The sequence below is a fragment of the Prionailurus viverrinus genome, chromosome A1 (assembly GCF_022837055.1).
Source record: "Prionailurus viverrinus isolate Anna chromosome A1, UM_Priviv_1.0, whole genome shotgun sequence".
NCBI classification, from domain to species: Eukaryota; Metazoa; Chordata; class Mammalia; order Carnivora; family Felidae; genus Prionailurus; species Prionailurus viverrinus.
Window position 1 is genome coordinate 169,980,306 of NC_062561.1, and position 19,187 is coordinate 169,999,492.

A 19,187-nucleotide genomic window follows, 5' to 3' on the forward strand; every position below is an offset into this window, starting at 1 on the left:
GAAATGATCAGATAAAAGAGGATGAATGAGAGTCATGAGTACAATTGGAAAAAGCAAATGGATAAAAATACTGAAGTGAAAAAAGAAAATGATTACTAATAAAGAGAAGAAGAGTATGGGAACTAAAGAAGAAAAAAAAGTCAGAGCAAATCAGAAGGTATAGGAGGAAGCAGAAGCATTAAAACAAAAATGAAAGACCTTTAGAAAATATATTTTGCTAGAGATAGTGTCTCTTATGAAAGATCCAAGAAGGTGCACAAAAAGGCAATCAAGGAAATGGGAAGTCGTGGAAGTAAGGCTAATATATGAGTTTGGCCTACTTGTCTATCTTTTTAGGTAAAGTTTTGGAAAGAATTATATTAGAATGCAAATCTGATCAGCATGTAATTCTGTCTAGTTTTGATGCTAGGCAACAGTTATATTATTAGCTAAAGACTAAACAAACTCAGGTTCTCAAAAAGTACAACAAATCAAGAAATTTGTGAGTAAGAGTTTTGTTGCTAGTTTCGTTGTGGAAGATAAACATTAGGTGAAGTACCTTTATTTTGGTTAAAGATATCAGTACATGAAAAAAAGTGATAAATTCTATCTTACTGCTAAAAACATTAGAATTTGTAGAATACAGATAGACCTTAGTGCCTCATAAAGACAGAACCCTGCTGTATTTAACTTACATCCTGTTTGTCTAGCCTGAGGCAATGATCATTAAGATCAAATACCTGGGCTATTTTTTTATTTTTCGTTGTTTTAAGAGTTAACTCATTCAATAAATTCAAAATGGAATTATTTAGTAATTTGAAAAAAATGTGGCAAAAAGAACATTATTATTCATATTCTCATTTTATGTTTTTATTCAACTCAAACTCTAAATGATGTAAAATATATTTTCTACCTATGGTTACATTTTTCTTTCACTGAAGATAGCTTTTACTACCACCAGGCAGATTCATTTTCAATAGACCTTTTCCAACCTTTTGCAACTGTTTGGTGATTCTCTTACCTCTGAGTGTATGATGTTTGATTCCTAATCTCAAATTTTCCAGTGATAAAATTAAAGGGGTCTTTATGGAATTTTTGAGAAATGTTTTAAATCCTGAGTTACTTGGTCTCACCCCAATGTAATATTAAATTAGATTTGAAATAATTCTTTACTTAGATTATTAAATTAATGGCTAAATTTATGTAAGAATAGAAAAGGTACTTAAATATCATTTTTATAATTAAAAAATTATTAAACATTTTTATGTTTGTGTTGAAGTTTTACTTAGCTTGTTCAAGTTCCTTGAAAGGTTTACTTATATATTTTCCATGGTGTTTTACTTTAGGTGTTTTTTTTTTTAATCATTTCTTAGGTGCCTAATTTTAATAGAATCTAGACTTTGATTTTTTTTAAGGTTTTATTTTTTTAAAGTAATCTCTTCACCCCACATGGAGCTCAGACCTACAATCATGAGTTCAAGCGTCACATGCTCTACCGACTGAGCCAGCCACTCACTCTTGATTTTTTTTTTAATATTTTTCTTTACTTCTCAAAAAGGAGCTCATATGGCACTGAAATGTTTGACATAAAGGCATACAAATCTTCTTTATGTACTTGAAAATTATCCCAAAATAGGATAAGAAAAAAATAGGCTCTTATTCTTTCCTCAAGAAAAAAATATTTTCATTTTCTAGTATTGACTACCCATTGCATCTTCATTTATACCAATTATTTGATTTGACTAATCCCAGTATGTTTTTACTGTACTATCCTTTAAGAACCAGGCCCAGAGAAAATAACTAAACATCTAACCCAATTAATCAGGAAAGATTGTCTTATCAAGTATAACTCAGTAATTGTATTAGATTAATTATAACTTAAAAAAAAGAAGCCCCCTCCTCCCCATATCTTGGGCAAAATTTTTAGATAACTTACTGACAAGGAAAAATCTTTCCCTACTGATATTTGAAGTAAAAAGCTTCATTTCCTTTGTGATGTAATTATGACAGCTCTTGGGATGTTGGATTTTGTTGCTGAAACATTCTATCTTCTATTACTAACAAGCTTGCAAAATTGTATTGGAATTTAATTAAAATCATATTAATAAAAAGATTCCTTCCAATGCTTGCAGAGAAGTCCCTGTAAAACCTGATAGACCCAGACAGGGGATGGGTGGGGGCTTTCCTACATATGTGTAGTTCACATGCACAGTCACAGTTCAGCTTACATTTTATATTGTCTAGGAGCTAGGGAACAGCAGCTCTTTATTTCAAAGAAACAAATAAATCCAAACAACTGGTGTATAATCCCTGTGAAATAGTAATGTAAATTCTTTCCCATTCACTTCTTTTTTTTAAAGCAAACAAATAAACAAACTTAGATGTTCTTTCAGGATGATTTTTTTCCCCCAAAGAGATTCTTCACATTCAAATCCTTAAATGAATTTCTTGGTGTTAGCTCAGCTTTTGTGCTTCAAATGCCCTTCTGACTTAATGAATATTCCAGGCTCTGCATTTTTCCAGTTCTAAATAAATCAAAATTTGGGAGGATAAGTTGAATAGGATAAGGAATGAGGCATGTGACATCCTTGTTTGCGATGCCTTTCTAATAGGTAGACCTTCTTGAAAGATAATGATAAAAACAAGTTCTTTGCAAAGAGGTGACATTGAATTTCTTGTTTTATTGATTTTTTATGAAAAAAAATTTTTGCCATGGGCAGTGCTTGGAAATATTTCTATTACAGTAAAAATGTTGGTGTTTGTTACAGTGAGATATGCTGTGATAAAATTTTGGGAAAGATATATTTAATAATTTTGGCGACCTGCTTAAAGAATGATAAACTATTAGTATCAGTATACACGAAGAGTTAATTTTGTGTGGATAATGCATTGGTCTTTAAAGGCACTGTTATCTCATAGTTGTGGCTGGTTCTTTATGTAATTTGGTCTTTAAATCGTTTTGGGGAACACGATTAAAATTTTCTTGAAATATTATTTAATCATAATTAGTACTAAAAGAATGAGTCTTGTTTACCTTACAAAAAATTTTCATGTAAGTCATACCATGTATATATTAAAGGAATTAAGTATATCATAAGTGGAAGTAATAGAAACCAAAATGTGAACTCTTCTTTGAAGTCTGTTTGGGATTTTTCAGGGTTCTTTTTTTTTAATCATTAGGATGGGTTTTAGATCATATAAAATAGAACTTGTACCAATATCTTTTGGGCCTCTTCAGTGGTACAAAACAATGAAGACTGTCATCAGAACTAGTTTTCATTTACCACAAAGATTCACACTTTGTCCCTATATACAGTTCATCATGTCAGCCTGAGAAACCTTATCTATGAGTATTTGCCTTTCATTTATTATTAATTCTAATTTCCAATTTATACAATTGAGGAAATTTATAAATTACTTTTTTTTTTTTTTCAACGTTTATTTATTTTTGGGACAGAGAGAGAGACAGGGCATGAACGGGGGAGGGGCAGAGAGAGAGGGAGACACAGAATCGGAAACAGGCTCCAGGCTCTGAGCCATCAGCCCAGAGCCTGATGCGGGGCTCGAACTCACGGACCGCGAGATCGTGACCTGGCTGAAGTCAGACGCTTAACTGACTGCGCCACCCAGGCGCCCCTATAAATTACTTTCTTATGAGACATTGTGCATATTGTGTTCTAAGAATCCTAAGAGTTAGTGCACATTTTTGTACCTCAGCCATAGAGTACTCTTTTTTTTTTTTTTTTTAAATTTTTTTTTTTTCAACGTTTATTTATTTTTGGGACAGAGAGAGACAGAGCATGAACGGGGGAGGGGCAGAGAGAGAGGGAGACACAGAATCGGAAACAGGCTCCAGGCTCTGAGCCATCAGCCCAGAGCCCTACGCGGGGCTCGAACTCACGGACCGCGAGATCATGACCTGGCTGAAGTCAGACGCTTAACCGACTGCGCCACCCAGGCGCCCCAGCCATAGAGTACTCTTAACCATCCAGTGCAATTTAGTTCTTTGGATAATAAAAACGTGCCTTTTACTTGTAACTAGAAACTGTTTCCATCTATTACCAATTAGAAAATTTCAAGGAGATATAATTAGTTCTTTAGTTATCTGTTATTCGGTATTAGCATTTGAAACCTCCTAAAATAACAGATAATTTTGCCATGCTCATGGCGTTTCCTGCCATGCTCATGGCTAATATTCCTCCCTTGTTTTTGCCACATGTTTGTAATTTCATGTTAGTGATTTTCAATGATACTGCATCTCCTAAGGCTTTATTGGCCATTGCTCTACAGGGTCAGGACCAGACATGTGGCAGAGGTAATGGTTAAGGAAGTCAGGGGAATGAGAGCAAGAATGGGAAGGTATAACAGCAGGGCAACATCTAATAAAGCCTTAGATATTGCTTCTAAAATATAGCATATGGGCAGTCTACCGCCCATGTCATTGAGAGTTTTCCCATAAAAATAATTAACTCAACTTTTAATTAAATGAAAATGAAGTCGTTTTGTGACAATTTTCTGAAAATACCCCTTTTATCGTAATTATCTGGTTGGTAAATTTTAAATCTATGGATTTACTTTATGATATGATGAATAAGATTGTAAATTCCAACACTAAATGCTAATATTGTGCTCCAGGAGATACATATCTTTTTAATTATGAAAAATTCAGATTCATTATATGACTTTTAGTCAGTTAATTAAAAGGAGGAACATAAGTAAGAAGTATTTATAATTACTATAAATTTTTCCAGCAAGAATTCCTATTTTCTCTAATTTGTTTCTTTCTTTTTTTTTTTCAATGTTTGCTCAAGTACTCTGATGCAGTCTCCATAAGTGAGAAGCCCCTGGCAGAACAGGACTGGTACCACGGTGCAATTCCCAGAATAGAAGCGCAAGAACTTTTAAAACAACAAGGAGACTTCTTGGTGCGAGAAAGTCATGGGAAACCTGGTGAATATGTCCTTTCTGTATATTCTGATGGACAAAGGAGACACTTTATCATACAATTTGTTGATGTACGTTTCCAATTTAGTTTATATGTATATTCTGACATAGTTCATTGCAGTAAAATTATAATAAGAGGGTGAATAGTTTGTGATAAATGCCTGTAACACTTTAGTATTTAGTTTTACTTTGTCTTGAATTTCTTCAATACAGTGTGCCAAAATTCACTAAAATGTTAATCTTGTTAAGGAAATATGTATTTTTAAATATTAGAAATTAAAAATAATTGTTACACATTTAATTTATTTTTGAAGTTTATTAATTCATTTAAAGTTTATTTATTTATTTTGAGAGAAAGAGGGAGAGTGTGAGCAGGGCAAAGGCAGAGAGAGGGAGAGAGAGAATTCCAAGCAGGCCCTGCACTGTCAGCAGGTAGTCTGATGAGGGGCTTGAGCCTATGAACTGCAAGGTCATGACCTGAGGTGAAATTTACAGTTGGATACATAACCGACTGAGCCACCAAGGCGTCCCTCAAACACTTCATTTATTAATTAATTCCTTGTTAATTTTGTATAGTATTCAGACCTCACCTTGATAATAATATTTTCCTACTTTCATGCATCCAACCTACTGTTTCTAGTAGTATGTCATTCCTCATATCTTGGAAAGCTCTCATAATTTGTATGTGCCTTTAAGTTATGGATGTAGATAAACTTCCGTGTTAAAATCAGTAACCATGTTGGCTTTATTTATAAAATGGTATGTGAATTACAGAAGGAAAGGTCATTGGCTAACTGTAAACTAAAATTTATATGAATGTTTCCATCTATTTACTAAGCTCTAACAGCTATTTTAAAAATATGTCATACATTAAACAGGACTGAAATATTTCCCTTATTACCACATAGTTTAAAATGTAGGAATTTAAATTATTATTCTTAGAAACCAAAAGGAAAAGGTCTACTTGCAAATTATCCCTTGTCTTAATATCACCATTTAGTTTTAAGTGACTAAAATGAATAGCATAATATATTCTAAAAATAACACATTGTTACAGGTTCACATTTGAAGATTTTATTCAGCTTCCTTCTGTCACTGAAACTTTGCAAAGATCTCTGTTACACATGAGAGTGCCTGTATTTCTGTAAATGCCTCAGGTTTTTCACTGCCTAATTTTATTTAGTTAATTCTCACTATATAATGTTGAGCTCTTAAATTAGTTGAAAAGAGAAGTTTTAAGGTGATATAGACTGGGGAGGTTTAAATCCTTTTTCAATTTGTATAGGTAATCTTTCATGAGCTAAAATTATCTCATTTTATTCCTCATATACCTGTTGCCTGAAAGGGGCCAATAAATGGGGGAATTCATTATGAGATATTTAGTGATTGCCTATTATAGTCCAATCAAGGAGTTTATAATCCAGTAGTAGATTATAAAAGCTGTGTGTAAATGAGGGGACAGGTGTACTAAGAAAGGAAGACATAAAGAAAGATGAGATTTTAGAAAGTAGGAAAAATACCAAAAAGTGGGTAAAGCACTGAACTTAGTATGAAAAGAGTTGGGTTTCTGTCCCAGTTTGTACTCTCTAGAAACTCTCTGGTTTGGGAAATAATGGGGGTAATAGCTGGTACCAAAATTGTGAGAATCAAATCAGTAAGTATGTATTTCATAAGGTGTAAGGTACTTTGCAAATATTAGACATTTTTACCATTGTTTGATGACATCACTTGAGAGAAAATAAAATTTACTTTATATGAAATATCCATGTAATTGGAAAAGTTAATTTAAAAAGTTTCTTTTGGGTTTCCATGAGATTTGTTTGTGAAATTTAAATAGTAATGAATGTGTTGTTTTGGAATTTGTATATTAAGGTTTGAGGTATTCACAATCACAAGTAATGCTATTTTTAACAACATTGTCTCTATCAACTGCAGTGTAGGATGGCAATTATTTTGAAGCTTTTATTTATTTATTTATTTATTTATTTATTTTTGGCTGCATATTACAGTTACTTTTTGTTATTTGTTGTTTTTGTTTTTGTTTTTGTTTTTTTTTTGAGAGAGAGAGAAGGAGAGGATGTAGGGGCAGGAGAGGGGCAGAGAGAGAGAGAGAGAGAGAGAGAGAGAGAGAGAGAGAGAGAAAGAATCCCAAGCAGGCTCCACACCTATTGCTGAGCCCAGTGCAGGGCTCAATCTCATGACCTTGGGATCATGACCTGAGCCAAAATCAAGAGTCGGATGCTTAACCAACTGAGCCAGCCAGGTACCCCCATATTACAGTCACTTTTTTTTTAAGTTTATTTATTTATTTTGAGAGAGAAAGAAAGATGGTGGGGGTGGGCAGAGAGAGAGAGAGAGAGAGAGAGAGAGAGAACTAGTGGGGGAGGGGCAGGCTCCACACTCTGTAGTAATAAGCTCTACTTGGGGCTTGATCTCAGGACCAGAACATCATGACCTGAGCCGAAATCAACAGTCGGAGGCTTAACTGATTGAGCCCCCAGCATTCCTTGCAGTTACTTTTTAACAGGTTGTGAAATTCTTCTTGCTGTGAACATTATGTGAACACTATGAATGATCAAGATGGACACAGATACTTCTAATTTTTACATTTTTCACTGTTCTAGGAAAGAATATCTATCTTTGGTCTTATTCAAGCAAGAATTGTACTTTCTTTTAATTATTCATTTATTTATTTATTTTTACGTTTTTATTTTATTTTTGAGGGAGAGACAGAGTGCGAGTGGGGAAGGGGCAGAGAGAAAGGGAGACACAGAATCTGAATCAGGCTCTAGGCTCTGAGCCTCTGAGCACAGAGCCAATGTGGGGCTTGAACTTGAAATCTGTGAGACTCATGACTCAGGACTGTGAGATCATGACTCAGGCGCTTAACCGACTGAGCCACTTTGGCACCCTAAGTTGTAATTTTTATTAGATGCTAAATTTATTAATTTTGTAAATCCAGGTATATATATATATACACACACATACATACAGGATTATCTCAATCTCTGTAATCTTCGTTGTTATTCACTGACCTTTTCCATAGTTACTAGCCTGTTTAGGGTGCTTGATGTAAGAGACTTTGCATCTAAACATCTTTAGTGTTTGTAGCTAAACCTGTTTATTTTGTGTCATAAATGTTGGTAGATTTTCACAGAGATTTAAATGGTTTTGTTCCACTTGATAAGAAAATATATACACAAATCTTTGTTTTTGTGTATGATAAAACAAAAATACATGTAGTTAGACAAAATACTTCAGAAAGAATTTCTTATTATTAATAGGAAAGTGCCAATTTATATTTCTCTAATTTATTTATATGACAGTCATTTGTTAGAAACCCATTTTTGTAGAGTACCATGTTATTCAGTGTAAGGACATGAAAGTGAAAAATGTATGGCCTACTTCTTAGTGAACCTAAAACCTAGTAAGTGAGACATTTGTAGAATTCACGAACAGATAAATATTAAAGATGCAGAATTAGGAGTGGTTGAACTGAGAAATTTGAATTAATATATAGTGATGAATTTACAAGAACACAATGATAAATATTTTAAAACAAATCTCTATGTAATGGCATATCATCATCTTTTTTTTTTCCTTATCCAGTCATTCAGCAAATACTAACATGTAAGTCCCAGGGATATGAGTCAATAAAACAAAAATAACCCAAAAGTGGAGGCTGTAATTGCTGTGTGAAATTGGGTATCTGAATGTGTTAAATCATTGGTTTATTCAAAAGGTATTTATTAGATGTCATCATATGCTAAGTTCCAGTTAGATCTGGGAGAGTCAGTCTCAGAACATACCACATGGGTTTACTTTGTTCTTTTACCACAATCTCTAGGCTCTTTGAACTACATGTGTTTTTAAATTCATGCTATGAATCTCAAGGAAAACTAAGTAAAAGTGAGTAATCCAAAACTTGTTTGAATGACAGTTGGTTCCAAGTTTGTGCCTTATTGGTATATGCTTATATAATATACTTTGAATCATTTTAATTGCTCTAATATCATTCAAGGACTCCAGAGAAGGCAAGAAATACCTTAAAGTCAAAATGAAACTATCACAAGATATCATTTTCTGTGTCCCTGGTACACAATTAAAGACTTAGATGACTTTCTTCTTAACAATTAAAGCCATTCCAAAACCTCATTAATATTGATTTCCAGGAAATAATGATTGAACAAGTACTTTTAAGGCCCTGGGATGTAATGGTGGAGCTTATAGTCTAGGGGGGAGGTTCACAGTCATTTATAAATCACACATGCTATATATAATTATAAAATGTAATAAGAGATGTAAAGTAGATACATGTTGCTATAAAAGGTTTTAATTGGGAAACTTAAGGATGTTAAATTTGAGACAACATCTGAAGAATGAATAACAGCTAGCTTGGCTTTTTAGGAAAGCCATACAGAAACCTTATTAATACTATTCCCCAAACTCTCTAACAATCTTTCCTGTGTACTGGTTTAATGAGTTATTTATATATTTATATATTCCATGAGCTGTTTTTATTTGACAAAGCTAGAACTTATGTTTTATATTTTCATTTTAAGTTATTTTACCAAGAAAAGGAGTATTTTAGTTTTTCTTGTTTTTTGTTTAGCATATTCGTCTCAGCCTCTTTCAGAAATGATCTTCCTTCCTTCCTTCCTTCCTTCCTTCCTTCCTTCCTTCTGCCGGCTTGTTCTGAGTTCTTTTTTAAGAGGTCTATTCAGGCATATTATTTCAAATTATACATTCATTGAAGCCACTTCTCATTTTTTGTGTGCTTATTCTGTTCTATCTGACTTCCTTGTATAACACTCCTCTGCAAGTATGTATAGTAAGAAAATCTGATTCTGTTTTTTTTATGTATTTTTCATACATATGCATATTTGATTCTTAAGTAGCACAATGATAACTCAGAAACAAATTCTAGATGTAGCAAATGTGTTGTGAAAACATAACAGTTCAGTGTGTATTCCTTGAGATTTTTTGGATATATTTTAATTATATGTATCTATATATTTTTTATTTTACAAAATTTGAGTTATTTTTATTCATACTTTTAATTTTCTTTTTTTTTTTTAATTTTTTTTTCAACGTTTATTTATTTTTGGGACAGAGAGAGACAGAGCATGAATGGGGGAGGGGCAGAGAGAGAGGGAGACACAGAATCGGAAACAGGCCCCAGGCTCTGAGCCATCAGCCCAGAGCCCGACGCGGGGCTCGAACTCACGGACCGCGAGATCGTGACCTGGCTGAAGTCGGACGCTCAACCGACTGCGCCACCCAGGTGCCCCTCATACTTTTTATTTTCAATGATATATTACATGATATCTAATCATGTAATACAAATGACAATCAACAAAATGATCTTTGTAGAAATTTGCAAAAATTTATTTTCTACTATTTTTTATTGCTTCTTTTGGAATTTGCCTAAGAGATCATTAGTAGCAACATTCGCTCCAAAGAAAAGTGTCTTATTTAAAGATTAGTCTGGAAATGCCTGGGTGGCTCAGTCAAGTGTCCAACTTCGGCTCAGGTCATGGTCACACTGTTTGTGAGTTTGAGCCCCGTGTTGGCTCTGTGCTGATAGCTCAGAGCCTGGAGCCTGCTTTGGATTCTGTGTCTCCCTGTCTCTTTGCCCTTCCCCCCTTACACTCTGTCTCTCTCTCTCTCTCTCTCTCAAAAATAAATATGAACATTAAAACAATTTTTAGATTTATAGATTAGTCTGGATTCTCTCTGTGATACCATTGGCAAAGCCGTGTAGAAAAACTTAAAAAAGAATCTGTTTATATGTGAACCGAACTTCATGTCATCTGAGCTACAAGAAATTTATACAGATTTATACAATGTCAAATTATAATATTCGGAATTTTGAGAGTATCAAGAAACAAGCCCTCAACAGTTTTTGTGAATGTACTACTCTTGACCTGAGTTTGATGCTTAGCTGAACTTTATAAGCATATGTCTTAGCATCATTTCTAGATTCATTACTTTATCTTCATCTTTAGGAAAGTGAGTTAATCGGTTTTGCACAGTTAGGACTCTGAGAACGTCACTGATGTCAACATGATCGCTTTAAAAAGATAATTGCTAGAAATCAGTTTCTTACTTCAGCCCATGAAGTAAGTACTGCTGTTGTATCACTCACTGTATTCACTCACCATGATTACTACATCAGTGGCAGAAAACTGTCTTTAAACTAAAAGCTAGATATGTTCTTAAATGAAAATTCCCATTATTCTATTCAAATGTTTCTCTAATTATAAATGTATATTGGAATTTTATATAAGACATTATAACACTAGCGGCTGATTTGAAATTTGATTCTCTGTGAATTTTATCATGTTACTTGCTTTCTATTCAACATTGTACTTCAGTATCTTGGGTTTGTAGGTGTCTGAACTATTCAGAATTGATTTCCAGGTTAAGTTATCTTACTTGTCTCTTTAGCTTCAGTTATTTAATATGTGTTATATTTCATTCATTCATACATGGTTATTGATCTAAGAAATATGTGCCAGGCACTGTTCTAGACCATGGGGATACTGTGATGAGCAAAGCAAATGTAAAAATTTATCACCTCATGAGCTTACATTCTAGAGGAAGAGATAGACGAAGAGCAAGATAAAAAGTAAAATATATTTGATGTTAGATGGTGTTAACTTCTGAGGAGAAAAATTCAATAAGGAAAAGGAGATAAGAAATTTAGTTGGGGTGAGAAAATGGATTCTGAATATTGTGTTGGGTGGCCAAAGAAGACCTCACTGAAAGATGACATATACTGAAAGACTGGAGGAAGTAGGGGGGCCATTACCCATATGTCCATCTGAGAAACTATTTAAGCTGCAAATGTAAACTCCCTGAGAAAGGAGTGTGTATAGTGTGTTTTAAAAGAAGAAGGAAATGAGGGGGACTGGAGGGAAGTGGAGGGGAGTGGTAGTGGTTAGAAATGAGGTAAGAGAGATGATAGAGGACAGATTGTATAGTGTCTTAAAGACCATGGTAAAGACTTTAGCTTTTATTCTGAGGGAGATAAGAATATAAGCAAGGTAATGGAATGATCTGCTGTAACAGGGTCCCCTGCTGCTGTATTAAGAGTAGACTGAAAGAAGACAAAGGGAAAACAGTGGGTATGTTTTTAACTTTATGGAGAAATATTGTCAATAAATGTTAACAAATACAATTGTGTACATTTAACATGTGCAACATGATGGTTTGTTACACATACCTTGTAAAATGGTTACCAGGATCAAGACAGTTAACACATCCATGCTCCTCACACAGTTAAATACTTGTGTGTGTGTGGTGAGAATGCTTAAGATTTACTCTCAGAGTCTTTCAGGTTATAATACTGTATATTTGGTTGAAATTTGGTGGTTGTTTATATTGTTATTACATGTTTCACTTCTATAACCTTTTGCATGTCTTCATTTCTTAATCAGTTTCATATAACAATGCCTTCCAGGATATTTGATTACTTGCAGATGATGATGATCCCTGGAGAAAATTTAATTTACACTTTTAAGCATTCATTGAAAATGTTTATTTTCCTATATCTGGATTTGGAATAATTTTTTTTTAACGTTTATTTATTTTTGAGACAGAGAGAGACAGAGCATGAATGGGGGAGGGTCACAGAGAGAGAGGGAGACACAGAATCGGAAACAGGCTCCAGGCTCTGAGCTGTCAGCACAGAGCCCGTCGCGGGGCTTGAACTCACAAACCGCGAGATCGTGACCTGAGCCGAAGTCGGACTCTTAACCAACTGACCCACCCAGGCGCCCCTGGGATAATTTTTATAATCCAAGGATTCTTATTGCTTTGGTGATTTAATATTTGACTGTGTACTATGTGCCATATACTGGGCAAAGTGTTTTGTATATTGATACGTGGTCAAGCCCCATTCTTTGAGGAGATCCAAATATTTGTTTCACCAATGAATGAACTGAGACCCTGAGAGAACTTGCTCAGTGCATTGCATGCCTAATAATATATTAATGTCTTCAGTATGAAATATTCTTAAACATCATTGTCAGTATATCATAGCAGACCTGACTGCTATGTACAAAAATTCTTTAGGCAATTTATTAACAACTGCTCTGAATTGATACTAACACGAACTGCCTTGGGTTGAATTTATATTCTATGGTTAGGTGTTACAGTAAGCTAGCTCCTGTTTGTCCCTCACTTGATGAAACAAATATCCATTTAAAGTTTGGATGTAAATTCAATTCTGGTAAACTTAATCTTATTTTATACTATGGGAAAAGAGCTTTAATTTCTTAAATCTTTTAACTAGGAAAGTAATCTTCCAGGAATGTAAATAGTATCCACATCTTGGTAGTTTCTAAAGTTCTTATTTCTTAACATAGTTTTCTTAGAGCACATTCATATTGGCATGTGTACATATCACCTGTTTATGTATGGGCAAGCACTTTGTGAACAATCAAAAAGAAGTTTTTATTATATTACGTTGCATTCCATTGCTTCCTGCATTGAAATGTGTGGCCAACAAGATATTTTTTAATGCTAAATTTATTGTTATCAATTTATCCATATGGTTATTGTATGCCTATTTTAAATAGAAAGACAGAGGAAAGGGGTTGTGTCACAGTTTGAGAAAATGTTACCTCTGTGATGTTTTGAAATCACGAAGTGTAAGAGTTGAGCATGCTGATATTTGTTGTTTGTCACTGTGCATTTTATTTCTTTGTTAATGGTGTGTGAATGACTAGGTGCTTTTAGTGAAAGAATAATACACGAATAACCCCAGTAATAGAAATACCAACTACTACTATGTTGATAAATAGGAAATATTTATCAATCATCTGAGGTGGTCTTCAGATATTTATTACTATATTGGATATAATATAATATCTTCAAACTTTCGACATTTTTTATTTTGGAAGATTTATCAAATGGGACATATATAAACATAATGTAAATGCATTTCTTGTTCATTAACTCACACATATCTCATGCTTTATTTCTTTTGGTTATCATTTGGCAAAATGCATTCCAGGTCCTTTTAGTTTTTCATTTTCTTCCTTTCTTGTTTTTTCCAAACTGTTTTTTAACAGTTTGAATTTTGTTTAATCATTATAAAAAGTAAGTTCTCAATGGAAAGGTAAAATTTTTCAGCATGTTGGAGTTTTATTTATATATTTAGTTTTACTTTTACCATCTTATCCATTCAGTGGTGTTAAGTATATTCATATTGTTGTGCAATAATAGTAAATTTTCTTATTGGAACCTAATTTATTGCTAATGTAGTCTTGCTGAAGCAATGTCTTTATATTTATTCTACTTTATTGTTTTTTTCTTCAGAATCTGTATCGATTTGAAGGCACTGGTTTTTCAAACATTCCTCAACTAATAGAACATCACTATACAACAAAACAGGTCATCACTAAGAAATCAGGTGTAGTTCTGCTGAACCCTATTCCTAAGGTGAGTGTGTGTATGTATGTGTGTGTGTGTATATATATATATATATGTATATATGTATATATATATAAAGAATGCTTTGGGAGTTAACATTTACCACAACAAATAAAGTTCTTAGATTATTTATAGAAGTTTGGAAACATAAGGACTTTGTGATTACCACTAGTGCTAATATAACTAAGGCAGCTAGTTCCTTGGTTTTATTAGGATGGGTTGCCTTTTTATTCAGTGTTTGCTGGTTTACAAATGGCCTGTTGTTGTTTTGTTGTTTTTTTCCTTCCCAGTTTTCCTTGAAACACTTGAGGCCTTTCTTTTACTTTGTAAGGTTCAGACTTTGAAAGGTTCAGTTTATGAAAGATTCTAAGATGTAAAAGTCAAAGAATATGTCCAGCAATTATGAGTAAATTAGAATTTTAATTTTGGATGTTAAGTTTACAATATGTTATAAGACACTGGAAATTAAAAAAAAACTATACTATTTTTTTCAAATACAATAAATTGTAAGTTTCTTATGTGGGGACAAGCAGCGAGGTGAGAGATTGTTCTGGGTAATTTTTAACTGTAAGATCTAACACAGAATGCATTACTTTCATATGCTTTAAGAGATTAATAAGGTTTGCAATGGGTATGAAGAAGGTTTGTGTTTTAAGATAAAATCTGTGGGGCTTGGACCAAAGTGCAGCAATGGAGCTGGGTTGGCTTCTGAGTACTTTTGATGTTTCAGAAATTGACCTGGGGTAGGTAAGAGTCCTTTTCTTTGGAGGCCATCTACTATCAAGAACAGTGTGGCCATAAACAGCTATACAACCTGGTAGGTTAATATCTGCTAATTTGATTTTTATATATCTAGGAATGACTTTTAATATGAAGGAAGTGTTATTTGGAAGAATGCTAATGTATAATTGAGATTCAGAAAAAGAAATAAAAAAAAACTGTTGCTATCCTTTGTTAGTCTAGAACTAATGTCTGTATTTGTTCTCACATTCTATTACTCAGTCATTACTGAGGGGCTGAGCCTTGACATTGCTTTCACAGAAGATTTTGAAAGTCAATTGCTAAACACTTATTCTGTGGCTTAGACATTGGCCTTCTTGCACAGTTTTCTAGAACTATGTGATTGGTTTATTCTTCATTTATATATTTCTCTTTGCTTTTCCCCCCATTTTAATTTGAGAAAACCTTATAAAAATTCTCTGTTAGTTTAAAACAGGTGTTCATATTTTTCTGTAGTAAAACAGAGATGTTTGTCAGTGTTTCCTCTTCCATCAATGGATAACTGCTGTTGTTCTGCAGAATTCTAGGGATTCTTTTCTTTAAGATGAGCAATTCCCATGGCTTCATGTACTGTTTACGTATCAGTGTCTTCCAAATTTATATTTCTAGCTTACATTTATATCTTTCCCAAAAGACATAAGAGATTTTTCCACTCTTTACCTAAAACTTGATTTTATCACCTTTAACCCCAAAATTTGTTCTTCCTTTTTTATTAAATGGTACAAGTTTTCCTCACTATCCAAGTAGAGTGTTTCTCTGAAATCTTTTGTAAGCAAAAGGCATAAAGCAAAGAAGCAATTACCATTTCATAAAAGTGAAAATTTTCTTCAAATTTCTTTCGGTTAACAAAAACAGGTACTAATTTAAGTCTTTTGTAAAAGCAGAATGACCTAAAGCAAACTTTTGGATAATGGGGGAAACCTGTACCACCAAATATTTAGCTTCTCAAACCATAAGTCTGGAGTTTGTTTTCGACATCTCCTCTACCATAGCCCTCTCACTAGCACTATAAGTGACAGGAGTTTTGTATACTTAACCTGTACATGTAAAAGTTTGAACTTTAATTCCAGTGTGAAATAAATTTCAGTGCAGTTCTAGCCATGTTAGGTCAACAAGATATACAACTGGGTTTTCAGAAATATTGATAGCCCATTTTACAGCCAACCAAATATTTGCATTTCCTACTTGCTTAGCCAGGTCTAAATTGAGAGACCAAAGCCATAAAAGAGACACATAAAAATGCAGATCTGGGCTTTTGTAGGAATATATAATTTCAAATAAAGCTATATCCTTCTCTATATAAAAATTTCCATGAAACGAGCCTAGATAAATGGAGTAGATTGTCTGGACTGTTACATGGCCAATTATTCTCTTTCTCTCAAACTCCCAGCACTGGCTGTGGAGCTGATTATCTATCTCATCATTTTATATAGCACTGGCTATGAAAATAACTTCTATCGACTGAAAGCCCTGGAAGATTAAGGAGCTATGTATGATTGTTTTATGAGGTAGAAATTTGAAGTTTATCCAGCTGATTTTTAACCTGATCTAAAGTACTGGTACTTGAAATATGCAGTTTGTTATCTGTTTGTTGTAAATATTGTTATGCATTTTATTTAATGAAGCATATTACTCTTTTAAAAGAAAACCACAAAAAAGAGTTGTGAAAATTAGACAGTTTTCAATTATGAGTGAATAACAAACTGACATGGATTATATTATGGTGGTATTATCTATTATATATCTTCCTTTGAGAAATTATTTATAGTCTTATAACTTGAATCTATTTCTTGATTTAATTTGTGCAAGAAGTTAATGTCTTTGACCATATAATATGCTATAAAACATCTCATTTCCGTCTTGCCAGTCTTCATTTTTAGCCTACATAAAGAGTGCTATTTTGGTCTCAATCTAATTTCTGTTTATAGCAACTGACTTCTCAGTTCCTATTTATTTCTTTCTTACCCATGAAAATATATCATCATAATGCCTAACTGGAGGACACTGTGGCCACAGGATTATCTTTCTTATCTTCAGAAGTACAAGAAACTAGACAATCTAGAATTAGAGGAATTATTTAACTTTCTCATGATAATAAAGCTAGTGCCCAAGCCATTTCTCCCTCACCCTCCACTGGCTGATTTCTCCTGTGCTGCTTCCCACAGTTTGTGGAAAAGAATGGAGGATGAAAGGCACTGTTGTAACAGGGGTTATTGATCACCCATCACCATCCTTCTTCTGTTAGCAAGCACATTGGAGATGCACAGAACCTGTTCTTTACTGAGTTCAGTTTCTATTCCAATGTCATTCATCCCAGAGGCCTTTTCTGACTACCTTGTGTGAAATAATACCTCACTTCCTTATTATTCCTCTCTTCTGCTTCTTAATATCTCTTTGCTGCAGTTGTATTTACTGGAAATTATTTTATATGATATAGTTTTACTTGTCTGTCTTCCCCAAGTGGAATATAAGTTCCATAAAGGCCAGAATTATATTTAACATTTAGTGCAGCTGTAGCCCCCGTGCTTAGAATAGTGCCTGCTTATAGCAGAGGTTCATTAAATATTTGTTGAAGCATTGAATTCATTGAGCAATTGTTAGACCAGGGGCTTGCTGAGCTTTTCATGTGCGTTATCTCATTTAATCCTTACATATTCCTATGAAGTATTATAACTAGCCCCATAGCAGCACTATCAACAATAGCCAAAGTATGGAAAGAGCCCAGTGCCCATCGATGGATGAATGGATAAAGAAGATATAGTATATATATATACAATAGAGTATTACTCGGCAATCAAGAAGAATGAAGTCTTGCCATTTGCAACTATGTAGATGGAACTAGAGGATATAATGCTAAGTGAAATTAGTCAGAGAGACACAAATATCACATGACTTCACTCATATGAGGACTTTTAAGAGACAAGACAGATGAACATAAGGGAAGGGAAAGAAAAATAGTATAAAAACACGGAGGGGGACAAAACATAAGAGACTCTTAAATATGGAGAACAAACAGAGGGTTGCTGGAGGGGTTGTGGGAGGGGGGATGAGCTAAATGGGTAAGGGGCATTAAGGAATCTACTCCTTAAATCATTGTTGCAGTATATGCTAACTTGGATGTAAATTAATAATAATAATAATAATAATAATAATAATAAATATCAGTGTTGTTTTTAGCCCCATACAATATTATGAATGAGGAGCTGAAGCTTAAAATCATAAATGACTTGCAGAAGATAACAGAACAATTAAGAGGCAGAGCTATGAGCCCATGTTCTTACCTACTATCTGCGTAGACTACAGAGTCTAGACTTTAGAGACTAGAATAAACTGCTTATTTTAAGGAACAAGGGTGTGGGTTTAAGGAAAAGGAAGTATCTTTGATTTCATAAATGTTAAATTGAAAAAAAGACTGTAAAATATCAAAAACTATACTACGAGTCTTTATGAAAAGAAAATCAATAAACAGTAATATTGGGTGGCAATGCTGGGATTTGAGGTAAAATATAAGGACTTGATAAAATTTAGCTAAGAAAGATACATAGTTCAACATTAACATTTAAATGGCGACTCGAAGTTTATGTGTCTTGTTAAATTTAATATTTCTTCATATTTAGCTGTTTTTTTAAAGAAATTTCTTTTAGGATGGAAATTAAAGTTCATGAATAAGGGGCGCCTGGGTGGCTCAGTTGGTTGAGCCATCCAACTTCGACTCACAGTTTGTGAGTTTGAGCCCCATGTCAGGCCCTGTGCTAACAGCTTGGAGCCTTCAGCCTGCTTCGGATTCTGTGTCTCCCTCTCTCTCTGCCCATCCCTCACTAGTACTCTGTCTCTTTCTCTCAAAAATAAATAAAAACATATAAAAAAAAAAGATAAAGTGCATGAATAAATTCAGGTGAGTTAGGCAACGAGCCTTTAAATTGAACTTTAGACAAATGACTTGCCTGCCAGCTTAAATCAAGTAACTGTGGCATTTTATCAGAATTTAGTGTGGGATGCCAGAACAGTAGAGGCAGAATTTTGCAGAGAGTAAGTCTTCCTTC

The 19,187-nt window shown here is 33.7% G+C and overlaps 1 protein-coding gene across 2 annotated transcripts in view; it reads left to right on the forward strand.

The window, feature by feature from the left end:
* FER (FER tyrosine kinase) overlaps nt 1-19,187 on the forward strand; it is a 435,391-nt gene that overhangs the window by 205,184 nt on the left and 211,020 nt on the right. For both annotated transcript variants that reach the window (XM_047879101.1, XM_047879093.1), the window contains exons 12-13: nt 4,791-4,994; nt 14,251-14,373. In XM_047879101.1, coding sequence (XP_047735057.1) covers nt 4,791-4,994; nt 14,251-14,373 — 327 coding nt within the window. The remainder of the gene's footprint in view (nt 1-4,790; nt 4,995-14,250; nt 14,374-19,187) is intronic.